Source organism: Falco rusticolus, chromosome 13, assembly GCF_015220075.1.
Source record: "Falco rusticolus isolate bFalRus1 chromosome 13, bFalRus1.pri, whole genome shotgun sequence".
In the NCBI taxonomy this organism is placed as follows: domain Eukaryota; kingdom Metazoa; phylum Chordata; class Aves; order Falconiformes; family Falconidae; genus Falco; species Falco rusticolus.
Window position 1 is genome coordinate 12,556,207 of NC_051199.1, and position 21,867 is coordinate 12,578,073.

A 21,867-nucleotide genomic window follows, 5' to 3' on the forward strand; every position below is an offset into this window, starting at 1 on the left:
GGAGGTTCTTCAGAAGGACCAACGCTTCAGCGAACTGCTAAGGTAAGGGTCAGTGCAACGAGATCAACCTAATCATGATGAGGCTGAGTCTAATCCTGTTGAAGCACCATCATTAAAAGAGTATCAGCAATAAACAAATTTTTTTTCCCTTAAGATTCTATGCATCAAAGATCTATATTTGCTACTCCAGATTTCCAGTACTTCATCAGGAAAAACACATTACGAAAAGCCCTGTTAGGTCTTTGACACAGTTACAATCACCCACATGTAAAATCTTTGGTCAAAGAGTTCTGGCACACTTATTCTGAAACAGCCCAGAAGACTTAACACTACTGTCACCTGTAACTTTTCCAGTTATTATTTGAAGTGCAAATAAGTTGAATTATTATATATGAAAGCACCACGGGGGATAAAAAAAGGCAAGGACTAAACATTGCTTAAAGGGACTTTTCAGCTACACATGACATGTCTCTGGGTCAGACTCTCATCTTGCTTACACAGAGTGCCAAATTGCAAATGAAGTCACCACCGTACTTCTCTACGCATGAGGATGCTCGCACAAAGCCTCAGCAGCACAGCACACCTCCCACCGCCCAGCTGAAGGCACATCTGCTGTGAACACAATCCTGCCTGGAAGGAAACCGTAAGGCTCTGGACACTACAGTGCTGACTGTCCTGCTGGCTGCCACCAGGGACAAAGAGAAAATAAGAAAGAGGTAGTTAAAAATTCTGAACTACTTAGACTGAACACTTCAGTTTGTCTTCCTTCAAGGAAATCACTGCTTTATTTTTTTTTATTATTTTTCTTGGTCATCAAACAGGCTGTCAGCTTCATAAACAGAAACTAGTAGTACACTATAAAAGAACCCTTAAAATCATTTCCCAGGGGGCTTTCCACAAGGCAGTCACTGATTTTGATTTTCTTTTGGTCATAGAATGCTTCCCAAAATTAGCATTTTTCCAGAGCCATTCATTTTCTACAAAGAATAAGTAACGTAGAAAAAAGGAACTGCCCAAGCTAAGTGGTGCCAGATGAGCTTGCTGGAATCACAGAGCTTTGTTTTAAAGATCCCTGACTGCTGTAAACTCATAGTAGCAAACTAGTGCAAAACCTGATGCCTTGAAAGCTATCCTGAAGCTATATAGCGCCAAAACACTGGGCTGTAAGACTTCGTGGACATTTGCATTCACATGACTCAAGCTTAAATTTCAAATGCTTTTCACTTTTTCCTTCTGACATAATCTTTAACAAAACCAGAGTTCAGTAGTAGTATCAGTCCTGCTATACATGTCTCGCAGTGGTTTCTGCCTAGACAGCTGTTTGTGTGCTTTACACTTACAACCTGTTTGCACTTGGTTTAAATAGGAGGTTTTCCATCTGCTTTTAAAAATTGGAAAACTGTTGTTTCAACTGACTTTACACTGCATTTTTTAACATACATATGCATGCGAGCACTGGACATATAATAGATGAGAAGTTGATTTTTAAGGGACCAATAGCACCTAAAACCTCATCACATCTGAACATATGCAAACATCTGTCATAAAACCACTGCACCCATGGCTACCTCAAAGCCATCACATACACACAAGTCTGCCCAGGGCTGACTTTTCTTGAGTGAAGAGTTTCAGTGTTCCTGACATGGGAAAGGCATTTGATGCGTATACTAGGTGGTAGTGGAAGCATGTACTACGTGTGCATTTAGCACAGAGTCTGCCATCCCAGCGTCTGAAAGTATCAGTAGATTCAGGGTACATGGTAGAGGGTACAGTTAACAAATCCCAGCAAAACAAGCGATGTATTTATGAAGCCTCGGAAAGCAGTGCTCTCAGGCAGGCCAGAAGGTGAGCAGCAACACCCCCAGAATCACTGCTTTCACTTTTTTCACTTCCATTAACAGCTGCGCTGTGTTTTTACTACTGTATCTCAATGACATGGAGGTAAATTACACCAGCAACTCAAAGCCTGTGGTAAAGCAGTCTTGCACAAACATATTTCCCATGGACTTCATAGGGGCTGCACAAGTTACGTGATGGCAAAATTAAGCCTCTGGGTTCTGGGAATCAAACTTGTCCCACTAAAGGAGGGCCCTCCATCACCTGCTTCACTGCACCTCATCTCACCCACGCACAGCTCTCCCCCACAGTATTTCACAGCACGTTAGAAGAGATGCGGAACTCTATTTTATAAAAGAAATAAATCCAGCAGTATGAGAAATACACCGTAGCCACCTGCTACTAAATCCTTTCCCAGAAATGGTGCAAAACTGTGCGTTTCAGTAAGAATATTGGATTTCCAGGTGAGCAGACAGAGTCATTGAAGTCCTACCGTGAACACTTGGCCATTTGCACATCCTTATGAAGCCACTTCACCAAAGGATGCCCAGCCCCAAAGCCGGGAGGCAGCAGAAAGCAAGGGGGTCTCCCGGTTTGGGGCAGTCCCGGGTGATGGCAGAAACTGAGCAACAGCTTAGCCAGAGGCAACTGCCTGACCAGGAAAAGCATGTGAAAGAGCAGCGTTTTCCCACCTGGACCCATGGACAGGAGCAGGATGCAGGATGAGAGCCAGCTCCACAACACGGCCCTCCTGTCCGCTCCCTGCTAGCTGACCCCCACTCACATGAGGTGCCACCAACTCTACTACCTGCAGAAGAAAAGCGAGAGCTTCTCCAAAAGCAGGGCTCGTGGGCACAGCTCAGCTCAGGGACGCCCGGCATTGCAGCACGAGGCTGGGCAGCACCAGCACTGCTGTGGCTCCCACTCCAGGGGAAAATGGATTTGGACATGGCAATCCCTATTACCTACACGTGTTATGAGAAGCAGGAACACTTATAAACAGGTCTTATAAACAGCATGACCACGGAAAGTATGCACCCACTGGGATTTATTATCTAGAAACAATGTCTGGCATCAAGCTTCCAGGAAAATTCAGGTTTCAAAGCAAATAGCAGTCATCTCTCCGACAGGCATACAAAACTGCACCAAGACCTTGCTTGTTTTCAAAAACCACTTCAGAGTCCTCATGGGAGCATCGCTGAAGCCTGCGGCTCCAACATCCCAGCTGTGCCGCCAGGGGCTCCCAACCCTCCATGTCCCAAACCAGGCACAGAGGGTACATTTGGAAATAATTTTAAAGAAAGATTTCAGAAAATTTTCGGCATTGTTTCAACTAGTGCTGCTGCCACAAACGTCAAGCCAAAAATAAGAGCGCACTGCTTATAACCGTCAATAAGGTCTGCTGCAAACGCAGCAATGAAAACCATACCCAGAAGGTACAGCAAACCCTGCGCTGGAGCCTCAGCACTCCCAGCAGGGAGAACAACCCTTAAATACCTGAAGCCACCCCCACCCCCCCCACCCTCAAGTCGCTGCTCCAGCAGAGGAGGCATGGAGGCATGCACATGTGCAGTACGTCCACCCACATTTTACAGAACACAAACCAGGAATGCTGCCACAGGAATTAAGGGGGGGGGGGGGGAAGTCTTCAAAAAAGACACAGTCCCAGATCGTCTCTTTTATATTGTGTGAATAATGCTATTGCCTGTATCACCTGCAAAATCATAATCTTCTTGAGCACTACACCAGAGACTTGCTGATCCCTATGGTATATTCCTGCAACATCCCAGCTGTGCGGTTTCCCATGTAACTGACTGTCCCACTAACTTTGTAGAAAATGCACGTAACTGCGATGTTGTTATAGGTGAAAGAATCACAAAAGGGGAAAGGAAAGGAACCGCAGAAGAAAAAGCTGGCTTCACTGTATTATATTTTCAAGGAAATTCCAGAAACCTGGACATTTATGTTTTTCTAGCTTACTCTTCTAATCCATGTAATTCATTTCAACATATCTTCCAGAAACAGTGGGGCTTCTTCATTAAGCAGCAGGATAACAGGAAAAGCTTCCATCAGAGAGAAGTGGAGTGGAGAACAGAGTGACCAAAACAAAATAATAAAAAAAAAAAACCACCACCCAAAAAACAAGTAATCATGACTTATTCCAGCAAAGCCAGAAACAAAAGCCCCAGGAAGGGACCATCTCAGTAGCAAATGAAGCTTTCAGCAGCAAGTGGCCACGACAGCAGTGGGGACAAGTCCAGCTCATGCCCCAGCTCACCACATATTTGTAACCCAGCTGCTGATGACACTTCATTGCTATTGCATACCCATGAGCTCTGCTGCTGACCTCACTACTGGAATTGTACCCATCTAGTCAATGCCAAAAATTTCAGCACAAACTGTGAAACTTGACAGGACTGAGCACATTTGGAACAAAAGCAGATTTTACACAAGCGGCCACAGACCAGGAACATGCAGCCTTGTCATACACTGCATGGGACTGGGAAAGAAGATCCACAAACAATAGATCATCATTGCACACCTTGTCTTCATGCTGTGATGCTCGCTATCATTTAAGTTAAACATACACAGTTTGCCTTACCAACGAGGGCAGAACTGACCCATACAAACAGGCATCCACTTCCAAAGTCAGTTCATACTTTCCCTTACTGAACCAGGCCAAAAGAAATATTCTGAAAGATGAAAATATTTTCTCTACCATTTTACTTAGCACAGAGCTACAAGATGGACCAACAACAGACCTGCAGTTCGCCACAGATGGATATTAATGCAGGACACATCCGGGTCAAAATTAAACCACATACAACTTACACATTAAAATGTCAAGACAGCTGTGCCAGCTCCACACTGCCTGCACACATACATCAGCTCCAAGGAAAACCTATAGAAGACAGGGCTGGACCTGCCATTATACATCCCCCAAATAACCTACAGTAGCAACTTGGTATAACCTGTTATCACAGAATTTGTGAATGGAGACCATAAGACGTCATCTACTTTAACCAGTGACCAAATACCCCCCTGCTACAACCACAAACCCAAGCCCAGCACCCCCCCAACACGTGCTTGCCAGCCAGGCTGAGCACTTGTGACACCACAGACAAGCAGAGGGTCTCCCTTCAACACCCCGATGGCGCCAATATTTGTTTCACAGCAGCTGGAAGCCAGGAGAGAGGGACCCTGGCAGAGGGAACAACAACAGCAAAATGGGACACCTGAAACTGAATCAAGATGTTGAGGGGAAGAAAGAAGGGAAAAAACATGCACTTACTGCCTTGCACAAGCTCTCCCCGAGGGGGCTGGGCAGCGCTGCCAGCAGCTCTGGCCAGGCTGGCGACGCACTACATGTGGTTCTTGGAGACAGAAAGGTAGATCAGGCTACTTGAAATGACCAAGTTTCAAAGCTTTTATGGAAAAAAAAAATGTCAAAGGGGTTGGGCATATTAAAATATCGCCAATGCAACTCTGGCTCATGTGTATATGGAGTAAGATCACATCCTAGTTATTCCCAGCATCCTTGCACTCACTGCATTTGTTTTGTCCACTGCTCACCACATTATTTAACCTCTTGTGCGAACCCAGAATTATTACAGGCTCCTTGTGACTTCCCCAAGGCTTTCCCCTTCTCCCCATTTTAAGAGCTGGTACAAGTCCAAAGCATCGTTGAATTCTGCAATTCTGGATCCCTCTGGCTTGTTTTTTTAAGAGCACCTACAGCCGTTCACGTACTTCCCCAGAAACTCCTGTTGGCAGGAACTGCTTTTAGAGGCACTCAGCACTGTGGGAGGCTCGGGATACCTGGAGCCTCCAGCTAGAGGCAACCAACACTAGGTTGCACAAAGCCAGTGGCCACTGCTGAGAACTTTGGTGCTTGTGGCTCCCCTCCAGCAGCTGGGAGCAGCGCAGGCTCCCCTTGCTACAGGCCTGTATCGTGCTGCAGTAGGTAAGTGAGAGGCTCAGCAAGCATCCCCGGCTTCCCACAGCCTTTCCCACCCCCTCCCTAAGGCAAGACCCCTACCAGCACATGGGATACATGAGGCAGCTAAATAAGGTTACTCACAGCTTAATTCTGCAAAACATATGCACCTGGTTCTCTTTAGCTTTGCGTGCTCTTGTAGGCTGCATCAGATATTTGCAATATTAGTATCTTATTCATCTCCCAATTCCACAAAGAGGGCACATAGCCAGTCCGTACGATCCAGACCAGCATAGCACTACTAACCTCAGCTTTTCCCTTCCTTCCTCCCCCCCTCACTTTCTCCTTTGCCCCCCAAAGCTGGGTGCAGCCTCCTCAGGTCATTCCCCTGCAGCCCCCCCTTCCTCCCCCGGCGCAAGATCGTAACTCCTTAGTAGAGAGGTTTCTGGCTAACATGGGGAAACAAATAAATAATAACGCGCTCACATAGTTTTTACCCTGGAATCCATAAACTATGGATGTGGTACATCGCTCCTATCCATGAAAAATGAAGTTTCTCGTAGAGAAAAGTATGGCTTTTTAAACACAGGGATTATTCCTGTTACTGGCTGGTGCAGATTAAAGCCCATGGCTCTGCTCGGCTGGGCTTTACTATCAACTCAAATCAAACTGCTGAATTTTCTGCTTGACGATATCAAAGCAAGCTCTCAATGTGAATTGCAAAAGCAAGTAGTAACGCCTCTTGTCATCTGCTACCACCACTGATTCTCTATTTAAAATGTCCCAGTCTCTCGCACTAGACACTTGCTCTGGAAAACTATGTGAAATCGACAGAGGGGCACTACAAGTGAGTTTTATTGCATCTTGCTCCCTGCCTGTCTCAGATTTCACCCGGAATATGAAATATGCATAAAAACATACATGCAAAGCCGCGGAGGCAGAGCTGGCGGCGCCCGCCCCGCCGCGAGAGGCTGCGGGCGGCCGGCGGAGGGACCCCGGCCCCGCGCCCCCCGCCCCGCCCGGGCGCTGCCGCCCGGCTCCGCGGAGCTGGGACCCCGCGCCCCGCTCCGCGGGTCGGGGGCGGCCGGGCCGGCCGGGCTCCCCCTCACCTGAGGGGTGCGGGGGAGAAGCCCCTAAAACAGCGCTTCCCGCGCCGCGCCGCCGCCCGGGGCCGGCACCGAACCCCGCCGGGCAGCGGCAGCCGGACGCGGCCGGGGCAGCGCCTCCCTCCCCCGGCACCGCCCGTGTGTCCGTGCGTGCGTCCCGTGCCGCCCCCCTCCGCGGAGGCGGGGGGAGAAGTTGCAACAAACTCCCGGTACCGGGGGATGATGCTCCGCCGGCACGGCCCCCGCCGCCCTCCCCGGGCAGCTCCGCGGGCCCGGGCCCCCCGCCCCGGGCCGGACCCCCGCCCGCGCCTACCTGCAGCCGCTCCGTGGCCGGCTGCCACATGGTGCCGCGGCGGCGGGAGGCGCTGCCGAGCGGGCGCTGCCGAGCGCGGCTCTCTGCGGGCGCGCTCCCCTCCGCGCCGCGCCGCCGCCCGCCCCGCCCCGCCGCTCCGCCCACGCGTGTCCGCCGCAGGGCGGTGGGGGCCACGCGCGGACCCGTTCGGCGGCGCGGGGACCGGCGGCATGCATCCTCGGTGGGCTGGCACCCCCTCCGCGATGGGCACCCCTCCGCGATGGGCACCCCTCCGCGATGGGCACCCCTCCGCGATGGGCACCCCTCCGGGATGGGCACCCCCGGCGGCGCGGCCTCCACCTGCGGGCGCTCCCGGGGGCGTGCGGGGGAAGGGGCGCAGCGCAGGCACCCCCGGCCGCCGCCGTGCCAGCCCCGTGGTGCCCGGCCCCGAGCTGCCCGGGCAGGGGCGCCAGCCTCCCCACCTGCGCTCGCTGTGCGCTGCCCGGGAGGATGGAGGGGTCCCCCCAGGGAGCCCTCCCCAGGGGCCGCCTTCCCCACGGCGGCCGAAACTTCTTCCTCCTCCTCCTCTGCAGGAGGCTGAAGCCGCTGAGGAGCCGGCGGGACGCTGCCCGGCTCAGCCAGGCCCTGCCCGTGCCCAGGCAGCCGCCGGCAGCGCAGAGGCACTGAGCACTGGAGGCCAGCGGCTGGGCCCGGGACCCCTCCTGGGGACCCCTCCCGCGTTGTCAGCCCCGGGTGGCCGAGGGGCCTGCGCCACACCAGCGCCAACAGCCCGCTCGGCTGTGCCGTAGTGCCCGGCATCGATTCCTCCAGCGGGACAAGGACAGGCTTTGGGTTCTGCCTCCTCCTGCGGTGGGGCAGAAAAATACCCCACGGAGTGTCTCGACCGCCTTCCCCCACAATGAGCCCGAACCTCTGGCATTAGGTTTGTGGAGCAGGTGAAGGAGTGGGGCACAGCACCTTGGGGACCTGCTGAAGCGGCATGGTGCTCGCCCTCACGTGGAGCTCAGCGCAGGCCTCCTCCTGCCCCCACCCCGCACAAGGAGCAGCAGAAATATGACCACGTCCACCCCTAAATCGGGCAGAGTAGGGAGCAGCACATTAAGGCACAGCGCTTGGAGTAGACAGATCTGTTTCCGAACACTGGGGTGCAACAGCCCATCTCCCCCAGCCCCGCAGTGGGCCCCCACCCGCATGCCCCCCAGCCCTGCCACCATGCACCACACCGCAGCCTCCCCGAGCCACACCGCTGGCCTCAGCTCCAGCCGCCACGGGGACATGTAAGGAAAACTGTTGTCAGTGTTACTAAAATAACGTATGAATCGCAACGTTCACATCACCCTGACAATTACCTGACCTGATGTTTCCATCTCCTTAGATGGATCCGCTCCAGGGCACCTGCCAGGCAGGGGGGGCGATGCCATTACTGGCCCCAAACCAGCTGTTGACTAACAGTGCCCTACACCGTCCCGGGACATCCCTTTAAGCAGCAAAAGGCAAAAAAAAAAAAAATTTAAAAAAAAAAAAGCCCTCTTTTGCTATCCAGGAGGTTAAAGGCAAAAGCTCCAGAAGTATCTAAATGACCTCGGTGCTTGGGCCACGTTTTAAGCCGTGGCGGAGCCACGTGCTGGCTGCCATGCACGAGGGGGTGGCAGTGCCAGCAGAGCAGTGCCCACCGACCTTGAGGAAAGCAGTGCGGGCAGCAGGGTGCCAGCTTTCCCATGGCATGTCCATGCCAGCTTGGGCAGGGACACACAGACACTGCTCTTCCCTGTGGAGATCAGAAATGCCACAGAAAAGGGAGAGTCTCTGCAGGCTCCTGAACTGCACCAAAGAACATTTTTCCAGACGCAAAAGCTGTCCCCAGTCCTCCCTGCTGACCCGGGACCACCTAGGCAGTGCCTCATTCTTGGGTGCCAGGAAGATCTGTTAAAAAACCAGAGGAGCATGTGTCACGCTTGTCCCCAGCGTTAACTGCCCCACCCCAGCCTTCAAGGCTCCCAAACTGGCTGTGACTGCATGACCGCAGGGGCAAGTGTGCTATCATTTGAGCGTTGGTGCTTTAAAGAGCAAAGCGAAGCACTTGCTGAAGGGCATCTGCTCAAAGAGCAGGCACAGGTTCACCCGTGAAGAAGCTATGACCCTGGCAGGGTGGCCCTGCCACATGGCCAGCCTCAAGGACCAGCATCCTGAGGTGCGCTGCAGGGTCCGGGCCAGGCTGTGTCTGGTCAGAGTGAGGCCTCAATGAACATGAACTATTAAACCGTTTCTGAAAACACTTGACCAGTATATCCCTTAGCAGAGACGGCCTAATTACAGCGATTCAAGTCTTGCAGCTTCGTTTACTGACGCACCACCCTCCTCTCTCCACGAAGGGAAGCGCTAACCCTGCACCAGCTCCCAGCCAAGATGCCCACCAGAGCTCTCCCCTTCCCACTTGCCAAGCAAACACTGTGTCCCTGTCACCCTCTTGTTTTCTTCTGACTGATGATTACACCCCTGTGCAGGGGCATTTTATAAAAGCCTTGTTCTTCCTCAAGTGACCTCTGGAGCAGTCTCACTGATCCGTCCCATACGGGTAAATCGGCCCGCCGTCGCTGCTTGAAGCAGCTGGGAGCCGGCACAACCCGGGCTGTCAGCAGCAGCAGCACACAAAGGAAGTTCGGGATCTGCTATTAGCAGAAGGAGACCACCCCTACGGCGGAGGGCTGCCTCTCTCTTAGTTTACATGACTTTTATACAAACTAAAACAATTGAGGGGGAAATCTGCCTTTACTGTGAAATGGGTGGCATGCTATTTGAACAAACAGGAAGAGTCACTTACTCCATTTCCAAAAGGATATGAAAACAGAGAATGAACGCTGTAGGCTTCAGGCTGAGGTTGTATGACAGGGAAGTAGAAATACAGTTACAGGTGGAGAGGAGCAGCTTGAGTGCAGATTTCTGAAATCAAAGTGGTTGATTAAAAAGCAATTTGTGAAACCTCCCCCACACACCCCCTGAGCCTCAGCAGCATCCTTCCAAAGCCCTACCTCTCACCACAACAGCAAGCAGCACTGTGGGGACAAGACAGCTACAGAGCCACCCTGCTCGAGCTTGTTTAGTCTCCAGGAATACTCGAGCATCATGTGGATTACAGCTGTGTCAGGAAATTCAGCCCTGCTTTTGCCCTTTGGGACGTGTCCTGCGATGCCTCTGCAGGAAGCTCTTTTCGGCTGAACCAGGTGCTGCTGGTGTGGCCAGGGCACCAGCCAAAGCCCAGCTCAGGAAATGACCAATTAAACTTGGGTGACTTCATGTCACAATCTCACTAAAATGAGGTCATTTTTACCGAGGCTTTCTAATATTTTAATCCAAGCATCATTTTTTATTGGGTATCTAAGCTGTTCTGCATTAGGTAAATCCTGCTTCCAGCCAGTCAGAGATCTTTTGCTTTTGCTTAAAAAAATAGTGTGAATTCATATTTCCAGGATGTACTGTGTTCCAAAATGTGCCTGTAAGAAAATACAGATATTTTTTCTATTAATTTTCCTTTTACTGTGCCAAATTGTGGGGTTTCTCTTCTTGTAATGAGTTAATATTAAGACAATTCTTTCCAAAGACTGCAATATATTACACAGGTTGGTCCCACATCTCTCAGTTTCCTTCACTTCTGTGCTCACAGGACAGAAATACTGGAGCCAGGGGAGTTCTTGCATTTCAAAAGGGAGTATTTCATGCAATAGGACCAATTTCACTTTTATTCACATAGTAAATTTGAAGCATTTCCAGTGACTCCAGGATTTTCTCTTTTAATGGCTCCTAGTTATTGAGTTTGTCTTCCTTTTGCACGAGCTCATACCATAATGTAAGGTGCTTATAGCAACACGGCGCCCTTGCATTTGAAAACAAAAATAAACCTTTTATTTTAAACTGTAGACATTGCCTTTTTAATTAACTAGAATTGTCTAATTGCTGATCCCAATGAATTAGACTTCAAAAGCTCCATTTAGCTTTACCAGCTCTATTACTTCTCACCAAAACATGACTAGGAGAGTCATTCGGTTATTTAAATGCTGCTTCCCCAAATATTGTGCAGACTTCACAAGTCCTGTTTCCAAGATCCTCTTTTTGATTACGCAAGTCTACAAAGGGTACACAAGTCATTAAACGCATTCGTTTTTTTTACTTTAAAAATCGGTTTACCTTGGATTTGCTTTTGCAGAGTAAGAGTTTGCCTAATTAGCAAATCTAATGTTCTGTAAAGTGCTGTAATTAGTAACATAGTTAAAAGATCTAAATACGCTTGTTACTCTTAAACAGGTTGTCAATTTGCTCCAAGCAAATGCAGCATCTTTGCACAGATGAACATCAGATACATCATATGGATTTTCCAGCATCTTTCTGAAAAAATGTTTTGTGCCCAAGTAACCCAAGAGACACTATCCAAGCAATTCAAACTGTTTTCTTTGACAACTATCATATTTTAACATTCAAGTTAACAATAAATAAATTTTTATGTAGACCTTCATCTCTTGCAGGTGGCAAAGCTAAATGGGATGGCATGATCTCAACTTTATGTCATATAAATATGGCAGATTAAATACCCAGGTTAGAGATTTCCAGCTCCCGGGGCAGACTGCATGCTTCGGAGACTTGGCATGGGGGAGCCACTGCGTGGGCATTGCTTGGGGAGGACACAGCCAGGCTGGGCATCCAGCACCGCGTCCAGCCATGGGATGCCGGCAAGTGGTAGCCAGGGGCAGCGTCAGAACATCAGCAGTTTGCAAAGAATGACAACAGAAACTCGAATTTTGAGGGGACTCAAGTCACCTGCAGTGACCCCTGAGGGCTATTGAGAAGCAATTTAAATTATGGTTACATCTAAATGGCAGATATACACCCTTCCATAGGTACGGCTTTAAAGATCTGGCCCTGTATTCCTTACCTGGGAGCTACCTAAAACACAGTTTCTGTTAAAGTATCAGCAATTCAACAGCAAAGATGTTTCATTCAAACGCTGGAAAAATGCAGATCTTCAAGGATCCTTGATTTCCTTTCAATACTGTGTTTTTCTAAATTGAAAGGAAAATTATTTACATACTTGCTTACTTGTATAATCCCAGTGATGCAGTACCATTATTTAGGTAGTCATTTTTATTCTGATTATGTAGGTGATTGAGATGATTGCACAGACACAGGAGTGCAGCTCCACCAAGGGTGGTTCAGCCGAGGCTGCTTCTGCTGGCAGTACATCTGGCTCACCTTCACAAGTATTTTAAAATGGCATCAGGAAATGCTATAAACCTGAAAGCAATGTGGTGTTAATGATTTGTGAAATCGAGGCAGCAGTATCCCAGGGAAGGGAGATAATTCAGGTTTGGCTATGCCATGTTCTCCCACCCATCTGGGCAGGGCTTGCCAGGTGTAATGAAGTGCTGATTTCCTGATTTCCAGTCTGTTTGAGATGATCTTGCTGGGGTTCCCATAGCAACCAGGTGTCTTTAATGACCTGTGTTGGTGCCAAAAGAGGTTGTGTTTCTGATTACCTCTTTAGCTGTAACTGCCCCACCACCTTCCCCAAGTACTAGGATAGCTACTTCTCTTCCACTACCAAAAATGACTTGGAGGATGGTATTGAAGGTGCCTGGACTAAATACATGCATGCAATGCACAGGTAGTGACCTATTTGGACATTTACGTAATATCCCTTTTTTCTTCTCACCATTTGGCCTCATCTTTAGAAAAGCAGGTATTCTCCTTCACGTTGGCGCTGTATCGGTCCCGCTCACAGCAGTGAAAATAAACCACCAAAGCCATGGTAGGTCAACAGGTGTAGGAGGGAGGTTGCTGCAAAGGCCCTGCATGGATTTAAAAGGCCCCATCAGTTCTGTGCAGGACAAAATATCAGATAATACAAGGGCAATCAAATTTTATTCTTAGTATTTCCATCACCTGCGCTGGGCAGCACCTCCATGGCAGCCAGCAGGAGCCTGCGGTGAACGAGCGAAGCAGAGGTGTCAGCCTCCCAGCAAACACAAAGCCCATTTTCTGGAGCTGCCAACCCCCTCAGATCGGTACCGGCCATGCCCCTTTTTTCCTAACCAGCATCAGGAAAGGAAGGAAAAATCTGTGGATTTTGGCAGCGGCCGTGCTGCAGGGGGAGGGCTCGGGCGCGGGGTCTGTGGCTGCACCAGCTGCCCGGGCGAAGGCTCCTGGCTCAGCGCCGTGGCGGCCTCGTGCCAGGCAGCAGGAAGCGCCGGGCTGCGGGGAATTCAGGCCGTCTAAATCTGGGCCACGGAGGCGGCGAGGAAAGCGCCTGGAGAAAGCGGGAGGAGGCAGACGCAGCTCAGAGGCTGCGGGCCAGGCACCAGCCCTGCGGTGGGATGTGGGGGGCAGCGGGTGTGGGGGTGTGGGAAAGGCAGGGCAGGCGCAGGGAGCAGTGATGGCAGCCACCCACCAGTCTCCAGCTGCAATGCTGGGCAAGGCTGAGCTCTCTGGGGCACAGGGACGTGTCCTGAGGCATCCCCACGGATGGAGCAGGACTGGGAGGAGAGAGGCAGCAAGGATGAGAAAGGGGAAAAACCCAAAGAACAGAGCCAAAGGACAGAGGGGTTTGGGGGGGCGATGACATGCAGTGGGCAAAGGAAAGGCCAGGGAGATGGGACAGGAGACGTCATTACTTCTCCAGGGAATGCTCCAGTGACACAGCTGGTGGCCAGACACCTCCTTGCAGGGACATTGCCCAGACAGCCTCTAGCAGCAAATTTTGCGTTTATGTACCCAAAGAACCTCAAGTCCAGCTCTTAATGCACGATTCAATCTTGTAAGCAGCAGAAAACAACCAGCATCAAATCTTCAGGTTGACAAGTGCCAGACACATCTTTGTTCTCTCCTAGATCCAGAAGAACTTGAAACAAGACCTACTAAGATCCCTGCCAGCTCTGTGCACCTTTGAATATATTGTCTTTATTTGTGAATTACCCCTGATGATTATTAAATATTCATTTGTCTGTGAAAAACAGAAATATGTACGTCCACAAATCTGTACCAAGATCACGATCATCCTACACCAATTTTACACCAAGCTAAGTCCATGGCATCTTCATAGCTCCTGTCCATGATTCTTATCTGAGTTGCACAGGTGAGACTCTGAACTTTATTAAATCATTTCTTCTGATTTTTAACAACATAAGTGAAAGAAGAATCATGTCTGTACAGATGAGCTGGTTTTAGAGAGAGCGCTGAAGACAATGGAATGATGGAAAGGAATAGGGAATCAGAGGTGATAAATAAATATTTGGGCAATTTTATATGCACTGCATGTTCCCTCGGAATGAGAAACTACCAGGGGAAGAGACTTTTGACAGTCTCCATTCAAAATTTTTGGTTGCAGAGCATCACTATACCAAGAAAAAGGTTTGGCAATCTGTCACCTAGATTTCACAATTTCCACCTACCCAAGTTTATCCATTAAAACAGGAAGTTTGCTAGAAGCCACACTTCCTATTTCAGTGACTTGTACCCGCTAGTTATTCATAGGCACAAGGAGGCTGGTCAGCTATGTGGCAATCTGGGAGATGTTTCTCCTTCCCCCACTTGAGCACAGGGATGTTATGAGGTACTGTTACAACCACCCAAATTCTCCCAGAAATGCCTGTGCATACTAAGGTTCTTTCACAGCTAAACCCAGATAATTTTCATATTACACTGCTCAGATATTCATGGCAGAGGGTGTAATAGGATGTGTAACAGCACCAGTGTCATTTGTTTAATGCACTCACTGTGCTCCAGAATCAACACACACTAATGTCTGAGTATGTCAAAGGACATGAACGGGCAGAAAACCAAAAGCTCTGCAGTGGTTCTAGGCTATAAAATGTGTGAGACGGGACACAGAGCAGAGTTCAGGGATGAAACCACGCTGCAATTCACGCAAGTCCTAATTCAGAAAAGACAGATGGGTCAGTGACTGTGGACGGCCTCCTGCTTGGTCTGTAACCTGGGCACTGCACTGATTATTGGAAAGATTTTTAACACATGGTGCTGGGTGGATGAGAACTTATTTGCTGGCAAATATCTATAGAGGTTGTAAATACAGATTTACAAATAATCCAGAGAATCCCAGGAATCACCTTCTTGTGTACAATAATTTAGTGGTACTCGAGTCCCAAGTTTTTGGAACCAGAGTGAATGCAGAGCCCTCACTGAAGTTATAAGGCTGATGCCATCATCATTTCACACACGATTTTATCAAGTTTTGCAACTCGAGGAAGAATTCTATAAACATGTAAAATGTCTTCAATCCTAGAAGAGACAAAAATACATAACAGAAAATTAACAAACCTCAAAAGTCCTTCATTAAGCTCGTTTAAATTTTAGCATGACAGCTAAATGCAGCAATGCAGCTGGACTCACATGCTTTGCTCAGCACCACATAGGAAATTGTTTCAAGCTAAAAGCAAGAGACTGGTTAAACAGACTGACCCATGGCAGTCAGTCAGAGGGGATCTCAGTGGATCCCTCACATAATGTGCCACTGCCATGTAGCCAGAGCAGCTCTTGTACAAGTAACGTATCTATGTGTAATTATGAGATGGACTATTATGAGATGGTATTTGCATTTTTCCTTTCAAAAAGCTTATTAAGCATTGTGTTTTTAAAGAAATTTAAGGGTTGTGTGCCTCTTTGGTGTGTAACAAAGAAGAATACATCCCCAAGCTGAGGGAAGGGATTTGCCAACTATTGCTGCAGAATATTACACAGAAAATTGCACTCATAAATCACGTCTGATGCTGAAGTTTGAAGAAGAGGGACGTAAATCAGAGATGACACATAAACGAAAAAGAGAGAGAGAGACAATGACTTTTCAGAAATCTCAGGGCTGAGTTGCTTTTGAATGAAGAGCACATTTAACTGTTAATTTGAAGTCTAGTATTATTTCTCTGCCCGCAATTTTTGCCCTTCTTGAGAGGTACTACAAAATGGAAAAAGAGAAGACAGCTCTATTGCTTATGCAAAATCAGGGCTCCTTGAAAAGCAATTGAAAACAACACAGGTAGGGCCAGCCCTACTGTCAGGACAGGGTAGTGATTTTGTTGGGAGATTTTGATTTTCTCTGCAGACAGGAGTCCCTTGAAGTGAAGCAAAATTAGATAATGTTAACCAATTCGTACAGAATATTTGTAGTGTATTGCACGAAACTTTAAAATGTCATCAAAGCATCACCATATTTTCCCGTCAATAATCTATTTCGAATGAAACCTTTCAAAATTTGGCAACTTGTATCACTAAGTAAATCACAGCTGTGAGACATTTTGATTTAAATTTAAATTTTGATTATTGACACCGCTGTCAATACTGCTAGCTTACTACCCTGTTTTAAATCTCACTTGTATTAAAATGTAATACAAAGTTATCAGGACTTGAGTTATCTCCATGAAATTGTGAAATATTCTCTCTGTGGAAATGAAATGGGTGAAAGACGGAGGAAAACTGATAAACTCTGCACCTAATTCAGCACTCTAAAAATCTCCTCCAGTCTTTGTCCTTATTGCATGCAGGACAGCACAGGGCACAGGGAAAGAGGGGAAGCAGTGTGCTGAGTACTGGAGGTAAAAAGAACTGGTCATCATCTTTTATATGTAGAACAATCTCAATTTCAAATTCATGGCAAGATGAAAGTGGAATGGCATACTATGCACATGTGAAAGCTGATCCTCTCTTATTTACACGATGTTTTGCCAGTTTTGTTTTGACACACTGTTCCAGCAAATGCCATCCAAAGGGAAAACAACTGAAATATGTGTTCACATTAAATTGATAGGAGGTACTGGTATCATGTATGCACCACAAATAAAACATTATGGACAGCACATCTTAAGTACAAAATCCTCAAAAGAAATTAATGTGCATCACGGCAGTCATTGCCTGGTTGCCTTCTTCACATGACAGATGCAATGTAGTGTCAAACAACCTGTAGAATAAATATCAATGCAATACAACAGGATCTCCAAACACAAAGTTTTCAGCAAGTTAATACCAATTTCAGCTCTCTCTAATCTATCCACGTGTTGCACTGTCCTCTTGGAGAAAGAATCAGAACTGGAACCTGTTGTATGTATTCTGTGTCGCGATACAGCAGAGGAAGGAAGCTGACTTCTAGGAGACCAAAGAAACTGTACACTTGAGCCAGTGTTTTTCCAAAAAAGAAGCTAAATCCAATCTTCTGGAAGGTGGCTGGGGTAAATGAAGCTTTATTATGCATGAAATTGCCCTCACGGCCCTCACTACCTAGGAGATTTCCTGAAGCTCATAGTGGTCAGAAGTGCAGATGAAAGAGTAAGAACTGAGGTTCTGTGCTTTGGTTTCATAGCTTTGAGAGCATAAGACATAATTCCCAGAAAGATACTATTGTATTTCAATTATTTTAATACAAGAATGTATACTAACCCATCAGATGGGTGGTTGCCCAAAGGCACGTATGCTAGGCAAAGAGTATACAAGAGCTGGCAGTGAAGGTCTGTCATAAACAGTTTCCATATTCAACAAGGCATTGAGCATATTTTTCAACCTGGCTGAGATTTGTTTCATATGTAATGAAACACATTGTAAGCCATTAGCTAAATGGGAAGTTTTGGGAAACTTTTTTTTTTTTTTTTCAGAATCACAGACATACAAAACAATGAAAAGATCTCATAAAATTTCAGAAACATTCATTAGCTCAAAGAAACATTCATTAGTACAAAGGAGGTGAATTTAATTACATGCAATTATTTGTATTTAGACTAAATAGCTACCCCATCAGTTTAAGGACTGTGCTGGTAGTCAGTAGGAATTCATGGTGAAAACCCATGAATCTCTTGTGATCTCCTGCAGCTATAACTGTAGGACAGTGCTCATCAGTGCTGCTGTTGCATATGCAAAGGCTTTTACTCCAACGTTGGAAGCATCCCAAACTACAAGCCTGAGGAGTGAGGCTACATTTGTTTTCCTGTGGATATATTCACAGGTCAAATCCATGTGGTCTGACTGCCATCAGAAGCAGTCCTATCTTTTTTTATTATTAGAAGCTGTAGATACTTTCTTCCCAGGAAGAGCTTCAAGCGATCTTGGCTTTATATTTGTGTGCCAAGCACCCCAAAAGGGGCAAAAGTGCAACTATGCTGAAATCATGAGACATTGAAACAAGGAAACAATAGGGAGCTGTGGCTTGGGGACAAACAGGGGCATTCGCATAGGCTACAGACCACCGCCTCTATTAATGCATCGTTTATGCACTAAACAGTACAGTCCTGGTTGAGCAATGTCATGCTGAGATATTGCTGTCCTGATGCAATACCAGATGCAGTCTTTCATCAACCAAAGCATTTATGGGAATGGAGGAGGAAGAGATGTAACCGATCAAAGACTTGCACAGTTAGATGAGTCAGGAGTGTCAGAAGTTCATCCTGGTCCAACTTACCCAAAAGATTCACAGCCAGGAACTCGTCACTGACCTATTTTCATGTTTTTCTTGCTTGTCTTCATCTATGGTGCCAACATTGAAATTTTCCCATAAGATGCTAATGCCCTAGAGTAGCAAAGCAGACGATACAGCACAGACAAAGGGAGAAAGCAAAGGCCAATGAGATACATTACAGCAATGATCACCCCTCAAACCATTACGACTGGGGGTGAGAACTTAGCCTTCTACTGACAAACATCATAATTGCAGCTGCTACATGCCAAAATCATCTAAATTGCATCAGGCTGTTTTCTCTTTCCACAGCAGCTACACACATTTTTGTTAATTTGTGCAATTTATATCTGGTTTATAGGCTCAGATTCCAGGCAGATTTCCTTCAGATTAGTACAAATCCACATAAGTCAATTAAAAATTGCAGTGAAGATCAGAACAGTTGCACTCTGATATCTTTGAGCAGTGGTAGACTGACATCCATGTACGATCACATGCAGATGCACACAGACTTGCTCATATGGAAACATTAAAGGAGTCCGGAGTTTAAGGCATTGCAAATTCAGATTATTGTCCACGTGTGTACTACTCCCAGGAGGTGGAAGAGAAGTTGCAGCTGGCTTCATAAGAGATCTCACTTCTGTTGCAAGGAGCAATCTCTGAAGGAAAGTAGCCCACTCCACAGGAAAAGAAACAAATCAAAAATCTAGACTGAAGGCATCTCCTTGAGGAGATAACATTGCTTCCAGAGTGATAAACGTGATCTCTCCTGGTCTATGGGACTCTAGCAAAAACTCCAGGGTCAGCGAGTTAGAGCAGATTGTTTCCCTTAGACTCTTCCCAGTCTGTTATTGAAGAAAGCACAGCAGGCCAGCTTATTTTCCTAAATGATTAACTTTGCTGCCTTTTCTGCTCAGTGCACCAGATAAAGAAGTTTATTCAGTTAGCTTATTTATTTACATTCCTTTGCCAAAGATCTCACCAAACAAAGCCTATTTGATGATTTATTCTTTGCTAAAGGGGAAGCTTATTTACAATAATCATCTTATCATAAACTTCTTAAAAGGAGGATTTGGAACTGGAATTCATAACAACAGAGAAATCTGACTTTTCCAGAGAGGTCATTTTTGTTATCCATTTTGCACTGTAGAAGAAATGAAACCAGCTGAGCCCAGATGAGGCTGGATGTGGCATAGCCACTTTGAAGCTTTGTTTGTTTTCACTGGTTGACCCACTTCCTATCAGAAGAAATCACCTTCACCTAATTGGAGCTCTTCCAAAATATGAGGAGGAAAAACGATATAAAGGATTCAGATGCTGGGTCCCATAAGGGTGCTCTGCAGCGCGGAAGGTGCACAAGAGAGATCACCTCTAGCGCAAACAGGAAGGAAAGGGTCAGGAAGAACAAAGTGACAACTTCAGACAGAGAGGCAGCTGGTGGGAGCTGAAAGCACATTGCACTCTGCAGCTACTTCAGGTCACAGCAGTATTCTGTTTGCTCCAGCAGACTCAGGCCGGTCCTATCTCCCTGATGAAATAAATGTTTAAGATGGACATAAAGGCAGCTCAGAATCAAATTTGCCTTATGCCACCCCTCCTGACCCCACTCAACGACAGTATTTTGGCAGGTGCTCAGCCAAAGTCTCAGGGAATGGACAACAAACTGGCAAAGAGGAGCTAAAGCAGACTGGCTCCGTATCCCACACTTGGCACTGGCGAAGCGCTCTGCCCCTCGCTCATTGCTCACCTGCTTGTACAGAGCATTTCATAGGGTAACAGACTCCAAAAGACAAAACATAATTTAAACAAAAAAACCCTAAGAAACAATCCCTCAGACTCATTTTTTTCTATTATAAAATAAAAGGTGCCTGAAAGCCATGACCCGGTGGATCTCTCTCTCAGTAGCCTAAGTATAGAAGAGAGGTTTTGAGGAACACACTGGAGTGCCCAGACGCTCCCATTTCTTATGTGAAGAACATGTCTGAACCCATTAGCTCTTGGTAATACAGTCATTGGTTTAACCATCCATAGCAGGGAACGGCTTGGGAGACTAAACTCTTCCCTGAATCAAACTGATTTTCATCTGCCTTCCACGTTCAAGCAGGAAGAAGAGGTCCATGGGAGGTCCATACTTTTGCACCCCCTCTGAGATCAGGAATATCAGAGCACGGTAACATACAAATAGCAATTTCAGCCCAGCCAGTACTGAGCAGCACATGAACCCTGGAAACATGGCAGTAGGGAAAAAAGAGGTTCCCAAAGCTGGTCAATGCAGCAAACAGCTCACACAGACACGGGGCTGGAGGCACCCAAAGGGAGGATGGGCTGGATCTGCTCACCTGTAAGGCTGGGCACAGCACCTCTGATGCAGGGTGCCCATCTGCTCTGCAAAAGCTGAGTGGCTGTGGGCAAAACAAGACGGGAATCTCAGAGACATTTTGGATGCAGAAGGATTTAGCGACACGAAGGGGCAAAGAGTTCCCTGTAGGCATAACTCTGGCAACACAAGTGAGGAGGGGCTGTTTAACTCCTCTCAGCCATCTACACAGAGTAATATTCAGGGGCGTTGAATTTATTCCTCATCAGGTGTCTGTCGCTATCAAAAGAGAAGCTATACATCTTCAGGAATGTCGTATCTGCTCAGGCATCCCTCCGCAAAGCCCTGCTGGAGAAAAGCCAAGCCGTTTCAAGAAACGAAGCTGGGAGAGGATGGAAACGGCAGGGCTGCGACTGAAGTTCCAGCGCATGAGGCTCCGCTGGAGCAGGCCGTGTTTGCGGCAGCACCGGGTACCTACGGGCAGGTTTTATGATACATTTAGATGCAGAGACACCAAACCAGCTTCCCCCAAAGGTGACAAATCTTCACTCCCCCACTGTTTTCCAAGGGATTGACCACGGCAGGGCTGTTGCTATTCGAATACGCACTTGCCTGAGCTGCCGCCTCTGGGCTCCCGGCTCCGCCGCCCCAGCGGCTGCGTGTGCAACGGGGGGTGACGGCAGGACCGGGCGGTGGCGCCGGGGCTGGGGGTCCCCGGGCCGGGGAGCTCGGGGTTACACACGGCAGGGGCTGCCCGGGTCCCCTGGCCACCGTCACGGCCCGCCTGTGCCCCCCCGGGCGCTGGGCTCCCCCCGAGCCCACCGCGAGGACCCGCCGCAGCAGCGGGGGAGCCGCGGGCGGAGCTGCCTCCGGGAGCCACGGCCCCGCGGGAGCGTCGTGCTGCCGCCTGCCCGGGCCGCGCCG

At 48.0% G+C, this 21,867-nt stretch overlaps 1 protein-coding gene across 1 annotated transcript in view; it reads right to left on the reverse strand.

The window, feature by feature from the left end:
- Positions 1 to 7,302, reverse strand: part of PID1 (phosphotyrosine interaction domain containing 1) — a 91,149-nt gene extending 83,847 nt beyond the window's left edge. The window contains exon 1 of the mRNA XM_037407449.1: positions 7,193 to 7,302. Coding sequence (XP_037263346.1) covers positions 7,193 to 7,222 — 30 coding nt within the window. The 5' untranslated portion in view covers positions 7,223 to 7,302. The remainder of the gene's footprint in view (positions 1 to 7,192) is intronic.
- Between the last annotated feature and the right edge of the window lie 14,565 nt (positions 7,303 to 21,867).